At 39.1% G+C, this 18,443-nt stretch overlaps 1 protein-coding gene across 1 annotated transcript in view; it reads right to left on the bottom strand.

Annotated features, from left to right (window-relative positions):
* zdhhc1 (zinc finger DHHC-type containing 1) overlaps nt 1–9,747 on the bottom strand; it is a 29,788-nt gene extending 20,041 nt beyond the window's left edge. Inside the window, exons 1-3 of the mRNA XM_041798901.1 lie at nt 9,155–9,747; nt 5,734–5,953; nt 3,266–3,441 (exon numbers count right to left, since the gene is read on the bottom strand). Coding sequence (XP_041654835.1) covers nt 3,266–3,441; nt 5,734–5,952 — 395 coding nt within the window. The 5' untranslated portion in view covers nt 5,953; nt 9,155–9,747. The remainder of the gene's footprint in view (nt 1–3,265; nt 3,442–5,733; nt 5,954–9,154) is intronic.
* Nucleotides 9,748–18,443: the final 8,696 nt, after the last annotated feature.

Genomic DNA, 18,443 nt, shown 5'->3' with positions numbered 1-18,443 from the left:
TGAACACTATCTCGAACAGCAGGCTGCTATGACAGCAGCTCTCCTGAGCAAGGACGTCAGATGAAATGCCTGTGAAATTGACACTTTGGATAGCACAGACATCAGTGATGCTGAGGATATAGTGAGGCTTCTTAGGCCTCTGAAAAAAGCCACCACTGTACTGTGCGATGAAAAAAATCCAACTGTGTCACTCATCGAGCCTTTAAAGCACATGATCGAACAGAGCATGGTTTCAATCCGGAGGACTCACTCACACTGACAAACATGAAGAGAGCCATACTAAACAACCTGTCGGAAAGGTACACTGAGGAATCAATCTTCCTCCTTGAGTGCACTGCCTTGGACCCCTGATTCCGAGTCCTTCCTCATCTAAAGGATGATCAGCTTCAGGATGTCTTCTGCAGACTGAAGAAGAAAGCTGCACAGCTGCACAATAGCCAGGTAATAATTTTGACTTTATATTTCTTTTTCTCATAAAAAGTGTGTTTTAGGTAACTTTAAGGTGTTTTTTTAATCATATCCTATATTGTGGTTTATATATGGTTTATACGGTTTACTGTTGAAAATATGAAATCCCTCTTTCTGTGATTTCCTTAGTTTTTGACACCCTCTGCTTTTTATACAGTTGCAGGTTGCAGTGGAGGAGACAGTTGAGGAGGGAGTCACACCACACAGCAGACCGGCCTGTTAACCAGACAAACAAAGCACAAGAGGCTGAGATGGATCCTCCTCCTCTTAAGAAGACAGCACTGGAGGACCTTCTTGGAGGGACTTTAACTGAACCAGCATCACAACAGTCCACCAGTGGGATTGATGCAGAAGTGGATAAGTACAGCAATGGCACAACCATTCCCCTCACAAGCTGTCCACTCAGTGGTGGAAACAAAACTCTCACATGTACCCACTGCTCTCTCCTCTATCAAAAGCATGACTCTCCATACCAGCTACTTCTATCCCAAGTGAAAGAGTTTTTTAACTGCAGGGGACGTTGCGAATGTGCAGAGATCTCAACTTCTTTCTGAGAATGTAGACATGCTGACAGTCCTTAGGAAAAACATGTAATTTCCAAGACAAGCACTTAAAAAAAAAAAAAAAAAAAAAAAAAAAAAGTTACCTCTATTTTTTTCACTTTATTTATACGATTTGGGAACTTTTCCTATTTTTCTATTTTATATGTATTTCAAAACAGATATTTCTGTTTAACTTTTCAAGGTGATAAATGAAGAAATGTGCTATATATTTTGGTTTATGAGTTTGACCACAACCTCAGAATTTTTCAAAACTACTTGGTTTGTGAGAAGGACATAAGAGGAAAATATATTTGTCAAAACATTTCTTGAGAATTTAAATAAAAGAATAATAATCTGTATTTTGACTTTAATCTGGTTTTTCATAATTTTGGGATTCGAATCGTATCGAGGGTTGGGGGTATCCTTACTAGAGCCCGACCAATATGGGATTTTTGGGGCCGATGCCGATACCGATATTGGGGGCCAATGAAAAGCCGATATCCGATATATTGGCCGATCCGATATATTGGCCGATAACCAATATTTTGGCCGATATATGAAAGAAGAACATTGATATACACAGGATATATACTGTACTTGAAGACAAATGTGGACATGTGAATAACCAGTTGCATTTATCTTTGTTTATTTCACAAAGATGCAACTTAGACGACATTAAAACACTGTATAATAGTCTTATACTGTGGCTGTGGACAATATTAGACAGGAAAATGATAAATGGAGAGCCATATTTACATCGTTGTGGCAAATATGCACATAAAATATGTTTACAGTGTGTTTCTTGATAACTCTGAGGAAGGCCACAAGCTTAAATGCGCCTGTTTTATAAAGTTGTTCTCTAAAGATCTACTATTAGTGAAACTTTCTGTCTCCACACTGGTAGAATATGTCACAGGAAAGATAAACACCGTATGAATGTGTTTCTGGTTTGCATGGAGACACAACACAGAGCGACAGGAGACAATCACCACGGAGCAAAAAAGTTAATATATCGGCCACATTTTGGCCGATGTTGATTAATCTGTGAAACGCTATAATCAGCCCCATTAATCGGCCCGCCGATAAATCGGTCGGGCTCTAATCCTAACATCCCTACATTTGATGACTGATTAAGGCAGAAAACTAGATCATTTCAAAGGGGTCACAGACTTTTTCTTGTCACTGTATTTAATGATGTTAAATTTCAGATTGACTATGTAAATGAGTGCTGCACTGCTAAACCAGTATGGTCTGAAACCATGACTTAGAGGTAGTAGAAAGCTTCAATGTGTTTACCTGTGATAAATGATGTTTAACCAGGTTATGCAAAAAGAAATATGCTGGCTTGCATGTACAACATTATTCTCTGAAGTTGAACTGTCCCCAGTAAGTGTAACAGAATTTAAACCATAAAGAAGGCCATGTTTAGTTGCTTTCTCTTTATCATAGGTAAGGTTAAAATATATGCTCAGACATTCTCCCAATAAAGCTCATTTTTAAATGCTGTTACTGTGTAATTTGTCCAAGGATAGTTAAATGTTCAAATAAATGCCTTGTATGAATTTATGAAGAAAATTAGGACCTTCTGGTAGATAAAAAAACAAATTTGGTTATTTTAATTTACATTTTGTTCCTTTTTTAAGCCAACAGAAATGAAAAAGGTGAAATGTTTGATACAACAAGGTGCAGATTATTTTCAGCTGATAAGCTTGTTTGTGGAGCTTTAAGGCACACCACTGCCCTTTTTTTCTTATCACTGTGAGAACAGGAAGATGCTGCAGTGAGTATCCAGCTAATGTCTGTTACAGCCGCTTAACTGCAGTGCCTGTCAAAGGACTAAACTGTATACAATTATTGCGATTATTAAAATTTCATCTGTTGTGTTTCTGACCTTAATAAATCAACACGTCACTGACAACATTAATATAAAGATAAACGTTAATCTTTAACAAAAATCAATGATCATGAAACACGACTTCAGCTTTCTTCTGTGATGTGATGACAGTTCAACAGAACTAGAATTTTAAGAATACTGTAAAATGAAAATCCTCTGCCTGGCTGGTTCCTGCATGTCTCTGAAGCATATTATTCTGCCTGAGTAACTAAACATGAGCATGGGCCGCAGACACAGTAGTAACACTGAGCTCAGTCTGAAGAGTTTTGCAGATTTGGGTTATTTTATCCCAGATCTGTCAGACTGAATTTAGAGTAAATGAATCAGGTTAGGAAAAATTGTAATTAAAGTTTTTACTCACACGTCGACCTGGCAGAGGTAGCAGTGGCAGTTCTCAATGACGTGAGCATGTTTAGAGCGGTCAAAGACAGGGATGGGACCTTTGTTGCTCTTTTTTCTGACGTTGTAGTCGGCTGGGTCGATGGACACGGCCATGATGTGGACACACAGGTGACAGACGAACATGATCCCTGTACACTGTTCTCAGGTCAGGACTCATCAACAGGATTTTCAGATTCTCTTCAAAAATATCTTTTCATGCGTTTATCAGCTTCAGCTACCAAGTGTCAAGCTCTCTGTCTCATCTCTCTAGCGTTTAGTGTTTCTGACACTTTACAGTCACGTTGAAAGTATTTCCCTCATCCAACATTTATCAATGATTTTAAATATTTTAGAACAATTCTAGTTTGTATACCAAGATGCTGTTTTCTCAATGACACTTTAGACCAAACAGATACACCAAAGTGTGTCACATCATCCAGATCAGGGGTTCTCAAACTTTACAGCCCTTAACCTCCAAAATAAATGTGCCAGAGACCGGGGACCCCCACTATACCTGAGGGTGGTTGAAACATAGTTGAACAAAGCCATGCACATTCAAGAATAATAAATCTCACCAAATCACCATGTTTCTATTTTAAATTTAACTTATTTTATCCATACATTTTCATAAAAATTCATAAAGTATAACATTTGAAATAATTCGAAAATACTCTTTATATTTTTGGAAGGCATCTGGCAACTCCTTTCTCAGTGTCCCAAGAGCTCCAAGGGGGTCCTGACCCCCAGATTGAAAACCCTCTGATATACTGCATGAATGACATCAGAACCTCATGTGCACAGAACAATTAAAACTGGGACATGTTCCATAGCTTTTCAAGAGGTTTTAAACTCTCCAGGGCTCCTCTTGAGAGATAAAGTCTTTACAGTTTTATACAGCAAGAAATTTTAGAATCTGCCTAAAGGTCTTTGCACACTGAGTTCGTTATTTTCAGATATTTTTTCCAGATCCCTAATGTGAAAAAAAAAAAAAAAGTCATGCACTCAAACCTTGCACACTGAGTCAGTTGTGTTTTATTTGTATTCACTGTGAAAATTTGTAGAATGTAGCCAATTGTTTCATACTGTGATGAAAATAAGCAGTGAGGATGAGCCTGTGGCTCTGTCACTCCTTAAAAAAATCACTCTGAGTCCATCCATCCTGACAGGAGGCTTCATACAAGGCACAAGGCTGTGCATCACAGCTGTGCCAAGTTGGAGAGATGGAGAGCAACTTTTCAGTTCAGTCCTTTTTTATTTTACTTTAAACTCTACAGTATCATTTTAACCTGCTATGTTGTTGCCCCTGTATTTTTACAGAAGAGGATTAGGGTCACGGAAAAAAAAAAAAAAAATTGAGACACAACTTTTTTTTTCACTTGTGAGATTAAAGTCAGAATTCTGAGTTTAACTCTTAGAGGTCCAAGGGCCATTTAACCATTTTGTTGATTTTCTTTTGACAAATAAACCACTCAGAAAATGTATACCATGCCCATGTTTGGTATAATCTTTTTCATCACCTCCTTAACTTTATAAACTGAAAACTCTATATTTTTAAGTTTAATTCACTAAAACTAAATTTTTTATGTCCAAAAAACACAACACCCCACAAAAAATGGATTTTTAAAAATTATTATTGAAAATAATATATTGTTATTTTTTAAAAGAAATTACACTATCCTGAAATTCTGAAAAATACCAATGACAGTCCTGTGCAACAGGGTCCACTGTCCCCTATGTGTAACATTAATCTTTATATCAAATTAAAATGATCATATTTCCTGCTTTACTTTGCCTATTGACATCTGACAAAAACTGAAGAAAGCTTAAAGATCATGCTTTCCACATGAAGGGATTGCGATGCAAAATGTGGCTTTGTTTTCATGATGTCATGTGACAAAAGTAGCGCATGATGGAATCAAGCCGGCGTGATCGTGGCCCCCTAAGGGCTACTGTCAGAATTCTGAAATTCTGTCTCAATTTTTTTGGCCCTAATCCTCTTCCATACTTTTTCTCCTTTTAAAAATTAAAAAGTAAAGGGCTATGATTAACAGCTGACCTCAAGTCAACATGGGGTTTCCTTTAGGATTAGACTGAAAAGAGTGCAGCCTTAAAAATATCAAATCTGTGAAAATAAGACGTAGACGCAAATATTTTAATGAAAAAATAATTCTAGTATTGAGAAATAAAAGTTGTGATCTGATGGACAATGATCTGAAAGCAAAAAGCCAATATTTTAACCAATTTTTACTGGCTGGAAGACATGTGGATGTTTCAGCCTTTCCTGTAAATGAAATCTTTAGCTCCAGCTCACTTATTTGGGACATTAAGGTTGTTGTGTACGTAAAAACTGTGATTCCAAGACTTTCTCCTTAAACATTTTATCCTCTTTTTATCCAAACCTAACAGTGGCTCTCTCTGAGGAGCTGAGTGCTCTCACTGTAAGGATACGATGTAGCCTGCAGGGATCCAGTGTGCAGGCAACAGAGGGACAAACACGCCGAAGCCTGTGACGGCAAAGTAAACGTAGAGCAGCCAGGCCAGCAGCTGAAAGGGATGGGGCGGCCAGCTCCAGCCATTCGTACGAGAGCAGAGAGGCACATCGGCTCGTTGCGGGTCTTCCTCAGCAACCGGCGCCGTACGGTTTGGGTTCTTACTGCATACATCCATCCTGCACACAGATTCAACACCAACGTTAAATAAGTCTTCATAACATCACTGTCAGTTCATCCAGAGGAAGAAGCTGCATGAAGAGCTGCTTTGTGATCATTTAACCATCAGAGACCATGACCAGCAAAGGAAGCAGGTCATAAGGAGCACAAGATCTATTTATATTAACAAACATGATGTAACCAAGCAACGGGCTGAGGAGGGTTACTCACATAACAGCTCTTACAGCAATCAAAACATCTCAACATCCATCATTGGCATGCCAAGTGCACCAGCCATTATTCTAAAGATATCAGTTGATTGTTTTAGTGAGTAACGTGTAGCTATAAATTAAGATCATCCTCGTGACATTTTATCTGCTGCCTTCTCCTTCTGTCCCAGTCACAAAGAGAATCTGACAAAGGTTTTGATGGTCTGAAACACATAAAAAAGTCTACTGTATACAATTATCATTCATATCATGCATATGCAGTGCCATGAAAACATATTCCCCCCTCCTGATATCTTTTTTTTTTCTGCATATTTGTCACACTGAAATGTTTCTGATCAAAGCAAATTTTAATATCTGAGTTGATACACAATGATTTTATCTAACAAGGGAAATAAACTGATGAACCATTTGATTATAACAAAAATGCAAAAAATGAGAAACCAGGAAGGGTTCAAATACTTTTTCACAGTGCTGTACACGTTGTGGCTCCCCTCTGCTCCTTACTTAAATTAAAATGAGAGCTGTTGTGATGGAAGGGGCACAGCACACTCAGTGCTGTAAAGGAGGGGAGAGTGCGCTCTATTTACCACACGTGACATAACTTATAGAAAAATGGTGCAATGTGGCATGTGGCACAAAAGTTGTGTAATATTTGTGATTTTTTTTTTATGATGGTGGAAATCCCAAACTGGGTCTGAAGTAGAAACTCAATTAATCTACTAGAACTATTTGAAAGTCTTACTACTATTTAAACTTATTTTAAAACCTTGTTGCAACCAGTTTGTTTCTGTTTTTACAACTTTTTTTAACAACATTCAGTTTCTCTTCCTGTGTAACAAGGTAAATTCCCACACAGGGGATAATTAAAGCGTATTTCAGATCTTATTTATCAGAATTTAAACTCAATCTGACTGAAGCTTTGGGAAAAAAGTCCTGAGAATTTGTTGAGGTAATAGTTGTGTCGAAGTTCAACACAATGGATTCATGATATTTGTTTTAGGGGGCATTCAAAGCTAATATTTCCAATCTTGAATTACTGATACACACTTTACTTGATTGTAGAGAACAGCACAGCTCTCCTGTAGAATTGAGCTATTCCTCTTCTTGTGATGGTTTGTTTTAAAAATAGACAAGCAAAAAACAATCTTACAATCCTCAATAAATGATGGATATATTCTTTTCCAGACGTAGACATTCAGTAAGATAAAACTGAACACTGCATGTACATTGAATGCAAAATAAAGTAACAGTAACAGTAGACAAGCATCATCTACATAAAATTGATGCCCCTTTACATGGAGCCTACACTTTCAATTTAAAATACAAGATTTTCTGTTTCACTGAGGCAATCTTGACAAAGTGCTTGCAGTCACACAAATAAACCCATTCTTAAAGTTAAAAAATTAAACTACCTGTAGTTTGGATCTAAAACTTCAGTTCAACATTTTACAGTTTATAAATATCAAAGATGAGGAAAAAAATCTTCAGCTGAGGAAAATTTGCCTGTTCTGCCTCATTTACGTGAAGCATCATGTTAAATTTCTATATTCTAACTAAATATGTCCCTTATGATTAAGGCTAGGCAATAAATCGCAAATGAGATTAAATCGCAAAATGGCCTGCTGCAGTTTTCAAATCACATAAGTTGCATTATTTCTTTAACTTGAAATCTGTCAAAATAGTTAAATAAATCATTTTTTGCAGAGATTTTATGCTCATTATGAAACTATTAAGAATCAATCTTTTATAATGGTTTACAAAAATCCTCCTTGTAGTGTTTTATGTATGTTTTTCTTAATCAAAATGAGTGACATAAAAATGATAATGCATTTTAAACAAAGTAAAATAAATCACTTTTGAAATAAAAGCAAAAAAAGAGTTAGCTCGTTCTGTCTAAAACGGTTAAAGTGTTACTTCACAAAAGTCAAACCCCAGCTGCTATTAGCTGGTACCCAGCCTCACCTCCTCCACCTCAGCCGCTTCCTTTATTAGTTAAAGCTTCTTGCAATCCCATTTTCAGATTCATGCTTCTATGGATTAATTGCTTCAGAAATAATTTCATTGTTTTCGATACACATGATCTTATTTATGGAATTTTCTATTGCTTGAATTTGTCAAAAAATACAGAAGATTGATCTAAGAATAATCACATATTAAATCACAATCGCAATATTTGGGGAAAAAAACGCAATTAGATTATTTTTGCAAATCTTTCCACCCTATTTATGATGTGGTATTTCTTAATTTCTTTTTTTTTAAATTTCAATGAAATAAATCAGAGTATTGACAGATTGAGAGAAAAGCATGAGACTAAAACCAGAATGAGATTAACAATAGATTGGGCTGATCAACGTTGGAAAACAGTGGCTTTGTTTTGCTTCCTGTAATAGAGAATGCAATTTTTTAAAGAAATTATGAAATTATTTTTATAAAAGCATCTAAGTTCTGTAAGCTCAGTTATGTTACTGGCCTTGGAATCTTAAAATTACAATTTAATCAGACTTTCAGTCTGTTTTTGTGTAAGACCCACACGCAAGGGAAAAAAAGGGACATTCAATTTAATTTTTCAGTGATGTGATAATAAAATGAATAATAGGTAGACATTCTGGGTAGAAAAAAACAGGGCTTTTTGGCAGTATTTTTCTTATTTAGAAGATTAAATTTAGAATTGTATAATGTGTGTAATGTGAAAGCTTATATTGAAATAATGATAAAACTGATGTATTGCGCAGCCTTGATAAGTAATTACAAACCTGGTGCTTAGTCAAGAGTAATTCTATGTTTTTCTTTTAGACCAAACGATGAGTAAATGACTCTGAGATGAGAAATGAGGGGAAGCTGAAGAAAAAATGCAATAATCAATAAAAAAGACAACAAGGTGTTCATAAGTGTTTTAAAACAAAAAGTACCAAGGTAGATTAATGAGCTTATTCTGTAACATCTGAGGTTCATTTGTTCTGAAACAAACCAGGTAAAAGAAAACAGACTCACCTGGTTAGCACGGGTTAACGGGATTCGGGATGCTGATCGGCTCCAGGTCCGCTGCATCTCATCCCACCCCAGAGACCGGGCCTGACCGGAGACGTGGAGCTCCACCGTGCTCCAGCCGGGAGGACCAGGCTGCTCTTGCGTCTTCTTAACGGCTCTTCTCGACACGAATATCCCCTTCTGGGAACCACAACCCCGGGCCAGACCGTCCCAGTCCAGCTGTTAACTCACATCCATCCTGGCTGAAGGCTCTATCCGTGTAAGCGGGGTTAGCTCAGTGCTAATGCTACATGTCCATGTTTGGTAGTAACAAATTATGGGATAATATTTCGATCAATGCGTTAGTTTCGTGACTGGTTAGCGTGCTAATCTTATCTCTACCTGTCCCACAGTTAGCCCCAGTTAGCGGGACACGACTGCTGCCTTAAAAGCGAACTTGTAGACGGTGACGCGGTGACCGTAGGGGTCAGACACCGGATCGTGACTCTAAACGTTTACAGCGGAGCATCTTTGAAGTGTTGAAAGCCCGATGTTGATTCTGCTCAACGCTAACGAGCTAGTTAGCCTGTTAGCTTGGTTGCCTCTGTCTTCCAGTCTCCAAGCAGTACGCCGTCTCCTTGGTAACGCTCCAGTTCTGTCGTCATTGGTCAGTGGAGCTGGCTCCGCCCATTCCTTAGCGTTCTACAACAGACCTCTGTGTTAGCGTGTAGTGTCCAGCAGGGGGCGGCAGCTACATAGGCATGTACACAGACAGCTCAGTAGAGCTAGAACGAAGAACAAACGTAGACGAATATTATCTTAAATGTTTCCGAGAATTTAGTTAAAATATCTGCAAAGCGCCCCATTTACCTTTACTCTTCCCGAATTCGTTTGATAGTGCCACAACAAATGCAAATGTTACAGTAGTCCTATAAATTATCCAGGAGGTTAATTTATGTGATTAAAAATGCAACACTTTTTTGATTTTTGATTTAAATCAGACAATTTCAGAGCCAATAATCTTTTCTGTTGTTAAAAAAAACACACTCTTTAAAAGTTAAACCCATTGTAACATCATTCATAAAATTTACCCAACTGCTGTGTTTCTGAAGAAAATGTTTAATTTTGAAGAAAGCATGTGTAGGGGAGAGTGGGGTTAGTTGTGCCAGTTTTTACTCAAAGTGACTTTAAAGTGAGGCCATGACAGTAATGCCTCCAACTTTAGTATGTACACATATTTCAGGATGTGGTGCATCCCTGGGAACAATAACTGTGGATCTGAAATAAACTGTTTAAGAAATATAGCTTTCAGAAAAAGTGGTCTCATGGCACAACTTGCCCCCGGTTTGGGGTAAGTTGTGCCTTTGGGGAGGATACGTTGGGGTAAATTGTGCCAGTAATTATTGAAGATTATTGAAGTAAAACAGAACATTTTAATCTTATAAACTGTATACTGTATACTCTATATAAAAGCCAGAAAAAGTCAATACAAAATTACTCATTTAAGTTTTATTTAGATATCATCACCCTATTAAACTAATGGCATAAGTCATATTTTCTAGTTTTCGGGAAAACACAAAAAAATTAAATACACAATATTGATATTTGTGAATCATTCAATAAATGTAGGCCAATTTCTGAACATCACATTGTGAGTTAGGCCTCTTTAAAACTGAATAAACTGCTCTTTAATAACAGTGCAGACTTAAAACTGAAATCGTTGTTAGCTAAATTAAACAAATGGCAGGTAAATCAAACACTGATGAAGCATGTCCATCTCCTCACTTCTCCAGCTGTTCTTGGCCCTTCTTTGCTGGGTTCTAGGTGTGTAGGTCTCAGTGTGTGGTTGTGTGGATTTGTTAGGGTGGGTGTGTCAGTGCGTCCCTGGGTGTGTGGGTCTGCGTGTGTGGGTCTGGATTTGTGGGTATTTGGGTGTAGTTGTGTGGGGATCAGGGTTTGGGTGTGTCTGTGGGCCTGGGTTTGTGGGTGTGCCACTGGCACAACTTCACCCAGGCCCTTTGGCACAAATCACCCCAGCCCCACCATTTTGAAAAACTAGCATTATCCAGCAGTTTAGAGCTAACATCATGCTAACTGTATAGACTCATTGTGTAGCCTACTAAAGCACTAAAACATGTGTGAAATGTTTTCAAAGTTGTCTATAATTGTTCAGACACAACAATCAAAAAACCTTGATCAAAGAAATTTTACTTTTAAAGGCAAAAAATGAGCTAAAATGTGCTTACCTCTCATGCAATGTGTCTCTCTTTTATGCAGGATAAGTAAAATGGATGGCTCTTCAAAAATATGTGGTCACATGACCAAGTTATTCTATGGTTTTCTATAAACAAGGGGTGGCACTACTTCCCTGCAGGCACAAATTACCCCACTCTCCCCTACCTTCTGTTTTGAGGCTGAAGAAAGCTTAGAAATGTTGTTACTTTCATGTCCTATGACTCAAAGATTCTGGCTATTATTAAAAACTGGTTATCACTCCAGATAAATGATATTCCATCATTATACACCTGTAGCATTCTCCTGTTTATGGAAAACTTCGGCACTTCTTTTGTGACATGATTAATACCGTTTTACCTATAGGTAAACACAGGGCTGGCTCTGGCTAGCTTTGGTGCCCTAGGTGGAACTACAATTTGGAGCCCCCCCACCACCAGTTTAATGGAATAATGTTGACAACCACAATTTGAAGCAGCTTTTCTAAACTTAACACACAAAATCAAAGAAATCCAAAATGAAAATATGCTGTATAAGATAATATGAGATAAGATACACTTTTTTAATTATCCCCCATCAGTGTAATCACCTAATGCTACTGTAGTTTCAGTATGATAGGAACTGCTCACAGGCAACAATCTACAACACACTCAGCAATAACATACTTTTACCAAACTTTAAGATTCAGGGCTTTCGAGAAAACATTAGGGGCATAGGCCCTGCAAGCCACCCCATGGCTCCACCTCTGATATAAACTTATCCACCACACAAGATTTACACATCATAATGCCAAAACAGTGTCAGAAACGTAGGGTTATAAACACATTGAGAAATAATTCATTACAGACATATTTCAAGAGCACCTGCAGCAGTTTTTTTAATGAGAAGGATCATGTTAGATCTACTAAAAGAACCAAATTAAAGGGCTGTATTGGGATCAGGTCTGGCCTTAAATTTTGCTGGCACAAAAACTGTTAAAGTTAGTAAACAGGGCTCAGTCTAATTCTTTAAATGTGCACAGAGGCTTTAACGCTCCTCATAGCGCTGAAGATGAGCGTCTCCACTGCACTGATGACACACAGGAAAGGACACTGGCACAGAGATACTGAGCCATCATACTGTTATTTGAGGGGAAATTCCTCCTTTCTCTGAAAGCTGGCCTCTTTTAAACAAGCGTTGAATTTACAGACAAGGACAGGGACAGAAAGAAGCAAACAGAGTTAAAACGTACTCTCTGCAGGAGCTGACTGAAGTACGCCACGCTTTTGGCACTCACGAACAATGATCCGGAAAATTCCACCTAAACTAAAATCGATGTGTACAAAAAGTCTGTAAATATGACCCTGACATTTCTCTTATTAATACAACCAGCGGGTGAATTAGTCCAGGCTGCCAGCTGTTAGTTGATGCTTTTGGAGCATTTTGGCTGATGAGGATGAGAGCGTTTTCTTTAATGCTTCATTCAATGAGAAAATTTTGATTAGCTCAGTAAAAGCCCTTATTTGTCAAGGGCTGTGTTATATTTTGTATATGCTTAGTGTCCCTCGGGGCTACCTGTACTTCAGGCATGCACACTGGGACATGTTGATATCTTATGCCAGGAATGAGTGTAGTTTAGGCAGGTATTCATACTGTCTGTTTGTAAGCCTAAAGCAAGAAATAAAGCTATGAATGTGGCACACATCAAAAGAGACCATTTATTCACCCCCATAAACCTAAGATTATTACAGACAGCGCTTAAGTGAATGCAATATTATAATTTGTTAAACTGAACGTAGCTTATGTCATTCTGTGTTTTACGTGGATGGTCAGACTTTAGGAGGGATTGGACACGCATGTTGTGGTTGCAGGTGGGAGAGAGGGGTGACACACACTTCACAGGCTGGTGTTAATGATCCAGAACTCAGGAGGAATGGTCACGTAGGGTGTTGGCTGTCCAATGCATGGCTCTATCTCAACATCCGGTCTGTTCAGTGCTGTGTGAATGAGGAAGAAAAAAACTCGATTTCTCTCAACGTCTTGCTGGGCTCTTAGCATGTGTGGGCCGGGGGCATGTGTGGAGAGAGAGGCGAGGAGAGGCTGGACCATTTCACGAACGAGGGGCACAGAGGTTACAGGAGTGCAGGAGTTGATGATCTGTTACATTGGTGGACCTCTTTAAAATGTTTAGGGTTCATGACAACGACCCCTTCAGCGTGGCATCCTAGGCGAACGCCTATATCGTCTATGCCCAGAACCAGCCCTGGGTAAATACATTCACTGTAGTAAATGGAGAAGCCCTACTTTGACTGTTTCATAATGAATTTAGATTGTATTTTTTTCTCTAAAGATTGATTTCTAGCAAGATTGCAAAAAATATTACTGGCAACTTGTCAAAATTTGTCCTAATTTAAAATATTTTACTCGTTTATCAAAGCTTGTGTCCTTACTCCATTGCACGTATCTCTGTAATTAAGTTTCTAGTAAATATTTCTTCAAAATAATAACAATAAAAAAAGAATTACAAAGTGCATAAGTTTATGGATGTTTAAGTAAGTAAACATGTCTTTATGGATGTCTGATGTCAGCAGCAAGGTGCCTCTCAAATCTGATAAAAGAAAAATAGAGGCTTCACTGTCACCAACTGGCTCAGAGTAAGTGAAAAAGAAGGGAATCATACATGAAGCAAGTTTAAAAAGAAGTTAATCACAAATGAAAGTTAAAATTATCACAACCATGCAAGTCTGTAAGATCAGTCATGAATGCAATGTATGGATGCGTGTAAAGTGTTGTGGAGTGCAAACCAGCTGGTGTAGGCCTGGGAGGAAGAGAAGTGAGAGAGAGATGCTGAGGCCTGATTTACTCAGGTGTGCATAGTTAACTGTTCAATTCAGTGATGGTCCTCCTGGCTCTTCCTATTGGCTGCTGAACCACGAAACCAAACTCACATAAGCAGAGAGGGCAGACCATTACTCACCCCCCTTAAAAAGCCTCCACTCTCACTAGCTGTAACACTAATGAGAGCATTTTAACAGAAGTTTCCATATCATATCCTTTATTTAGTCAGAACAATTCCCTTTTGCAGTTAATGGAATTGTTCTGACTAAAAGATGAACTACATTTGCTTAAGAGTCATTTAAATACCAACCTGTCGACCAGTCTCTCCTCAAGTCAAACGATTTTGTTTCCACTATGATGAAGTACCTGTCGAAACGTTAGTCCTCTGCACCTGATTAAACTGCAACAAGTGATTTGTGCGCTCCAGTTTCTTTGGATTTGCCTGTGAGATAAATCCATTGAAACACCTTTGTACATTACTGGTCCCTCCTGTGAGCACCAACCTCCACGTGTGGAGGGGCTGGAGTGCAAGAGACTCCTGCTGCATTCCATTTGTCACCGTAACTGACTTGTTTTTCATCTTAGGTCGATCACTGGGAATAGCAGAGTCATCCACAGACTTTTATAAATGTTTCTGGAATATTCTTGGACATAGTTTATATGGAATATTGTTGGAGGGCTTTGAAACAGGATTTGTCTGCATGTCCTGTCAGAGCGCCATACTTTCACTGCTTCCAAAGAAAGGAGACCTGGACCTTCTAAAGAACTGGAGGCCAAAGGTTGAGGTTGTTTTCAACTCGTTGCTTATCGTATTCAAATGCAAATGTTTAGTAAAAATGGGAGCAGGGCTGAGTCAGCCAACCCCTGTGCGGCAGGAGATCAGACAGGGCTGTCCCATCTCCAGCCAGCATGGCAATAGCATGGCTATTGAGTCCTTGCTTCACAGCTTGAGGGGTCAGCTCAGTGGACTGTCTTTGCCTGGGTCCTGCGGTATTAAGTGTCCTCCTTCTATCTCTTCTTATGCAGATAATGTAAATGTTTTGGTCTCCAGCCAGGGGAGCATTGAGTGTCTTGAGGACACCCTGCCCCTGTATGAGAAGGCTACATCAGCAACGGTGAACTGGAAAAAGAGCAAAGCTCTTCTGGTTGAATGCTGGAGAGATCAGACATTGCCCAATCTGCCAGGTGGACTCAATGGAGGGAAGGCATAAGGTGTTGGGAGTTCTTTTGGGCACTGAGGGTTTCAAGGCCAAAGAGTGGGAGAGAATTAAGGAGGTGTGTGCTGGGTTGTCTAAGTAGAAATGGTTGCTACCCCATGTTGTCGTATAGAGAAAGAGTTCTGGTTGTTAATAACTTGGTCGCCTTGACTCTTTGGCATCGGCTTGTCATTCTGTCTCAACCAAAAAAAAAGTCTCATAGAGGACATCCAGTAAGACATCTTGGACTTTTTCTGGTCATGCAAACATTGGATCTTGACAGCAGCCTTCTATCTGCCTGTGGCTAAAGGAGAGCAGGGAAGGGTAGACATTAAGTCAAAGATTGCATCCTTCAGACTGTTCAAAGGCTCCTCTATAGCAGCGGACCCAGACGGTTGGATACTGCTCGACTGCTGCTAAGCAGACATGAATGATTGGGCTATAGCAAGCAGTTATGTTTTACTGAAGCTTGAGGATGCAGACCTTACAGGATCAACATCCTTCTACACTTCAGTTGTGCAGGTGTGGTAGATCTACAAGGCCAGGAATGTGGGTTTTTGAGAAACTGCTCTTCTTTAAAACCTTCTTAAGGACTCAGACTTTGCAATCAGCTAATCTATGGACCAGCTTCAGAGAGGCAGGATGCACCAAACATGGCTATCTGGTGACGATGACTGCTCCATCTGTAGACGCCCTGAAATAAAGGACTAAAATCACATCCAGCAGGCTGATTCACAGAGTGGCTGAGGAAGTCTTTGCTGCCCTTCCACAACACCTAAGGACATTAGTCAGGGACATAATCTGTGTTCTCTGTCAGGAGTGAAGGAGTCAAGGTGGGCTGAGTTTTTTTGGCCCATACGTTTCCTTGAAAGGCTGGTGGTCTCTGTACATGCTGCTCATTGAACAGTGTACAGCGGGAATCCCGTGGAGGGTTGTACATTGGACTTTAGCAACAAACAGATACAGAGCGTACATTGATACCGGGGTGGGAGAGGAATGTCTTTGTTGTTTACAGACTGAAACCCTAACTCATGTTTTGTTTTAGTGTTCAAAGCTGGTGTCTTTGTTTGAGTTTTTGTAAAAGTTCTTTCTTGGTCTTGGTGAAAATTTCACATTTGAGCTGCTTATTTTTGGGCCAAAGTACACTGCTGAGAAAAGAGCCGTTTAGACTTTGTTGAACTTTTTATGTGGTTCTGCCAAGTTGGCTATTTGGCTGACACAGAGAAATTGTGCTCAGAGCTCTGAGTGTGGAGCCACGGATGGTTCTAGAAGGACTATTAAAGGCTTGTCTGAGGGTTGAACATACTATTATCGAATGATGGCAATCTGCAAGACTTTGAGCGTATCTGGACTGTAAAGGGCACTTTGTGCTCTGTGGGAGCTTATTGTTAATTTCTGAGCTTGTTTAAGGGTTCAAATATTGTTGAGTTTCAAAATTCTGGAAATTTATGTTTTGTGCCTTAGTGATGATGCAGTTGTATATATTTGGTCCGAGTAGTTGGTCAATAAAGGGACTCTGTGTGGACTGTACATCTGAACAGCAGCCAGCCACAGAGGACACCAGGACCAGGAGGCATCAGAGGCTAGCTACAGAGTTAAGGTAAGCTACAACGCCATTTACAGTGTTTCAGTAGATTGTTGGCAATCTGTAGTTTGTATTTGTATTCATTTTCACCCAGAATAAAAGCCTAGCTACAAATACTGCTGTTTGTTTTAATATTAATAAACCTGACTCTGATAAAGAGGAGTAATCAGTCGGGATCAATGTAGTCATACAACATTTGTCTGAAGTTTAAGATGAATGCTGATGTATTTTTTACAGTTAAATGGGACCATCTTCATCTATGATAAGAAGCTGTTCTCCTTCACACATCCCCTTATCAGCACACCTCTGCTCTATGGAGAAAAGTTCCTTTTCATACCACAGGATACTGCAGCACCTAAAACTCCAGTGGCAGTCCCCCCATGTTAAACTGTGGCAAACTTTGAGCTGAACTCTTCTTTTATGGATGATAACCTTCAGAGCACGATGGCAGAAACTGAGAGTCTTCATCATCACCAAACTGATGGTAACAGCAGAATCAGACCTTTTCTGACTTAAACAAAAGAGTAAATGAGATTTTTGTGTCTCTTAAGGGAGGCTAACCTTGCAAAGCAGATGGATTCCTTGTTTCTCACTGGTGAATCCATCTTGCAAAGCTCCCATCTGAACCGTTTGGGCCACTTAGAAAGTGACAGGACCAATCAGCGACAAGGGGCAATACTTTCAGGCGCAGCAGAGTCGTGACATAAACAAGCAGCAGCAAGAGCTAGTGCAGTTATGGAGGAAGAGATTAGCGTGGATGCTGCTAAAGCGCCAGTTTTATCAGAACTTGATGACATTTCTTCGTTAAAAGAAGAGCAAAGAACAGCAGTGAGTTGTTTTCTTCTCAAAACGACAAAAGTCGAGTACTTACATGTCTATAGTCGCCATGTTGTTATTCCTCAGTAGCTGCGCACGCACAGCTCGATAGCTGCTACGTCCCGTGTTTTGTTGCTCTGATTGGCCCGTAGAGATGTGACAGAATGTTCACCCAATCACAGAGTTTTTTTCAAAGCCTCTGCCTTTTCTCAAATGTTTCCTATTGAAGCTTTCCCAGATGGATGTGTGAAACACATCCATCTGGCGAGTCAGGTAAAAAGGAGGAAGGATCCCACTCCAAACCAACATTTCTCACCTAATACACTGCTTTCCAAAATGTTATGCAAATAATATTTTAATCTGATTTTCCTTAATATTCGATGTAAATGGCAGTCAGTAAAATTTTCAAGTCATCAACTTTTAGAACATAATTCAGATATTGTTGAACAAAACTCCCATTGATAACCTTTTTCTTCTTCTTCAAAAAAAAAAAGAGCTGTTCCACATTATTATGCACAACAGAGTTTCAAAACATTTTATAGGGTGTAAAGAAATGAAAACGGTCCTTAATTGATTTTGCAGCATTAGGAGGTCATATTTACTGAAATCAAAAGCTATTTAAATCAAAAACATCTTAACAGGACAAGTTCCATGTTAACATAGGAGC

The sequence above is a fragment of the Cheilinus undulatus genome, linkage group 1 (genome assembly GCF_018320785.1).
Source record: "Cheilinus undulatus linkage group 1, ASM1832078v1, whole genome shotgun sequence".
Lineage (NCBI taxonomy): Eukaryota > Metazoa > Chordata > Actinopteri > Labriformes > Labridae > Cheilinus > Cheilinus undulatus.
Note: the sequence above shows the minus strand (reverse complement) of the source record. Positions and strands in the feature narration are given on the sequence as shown.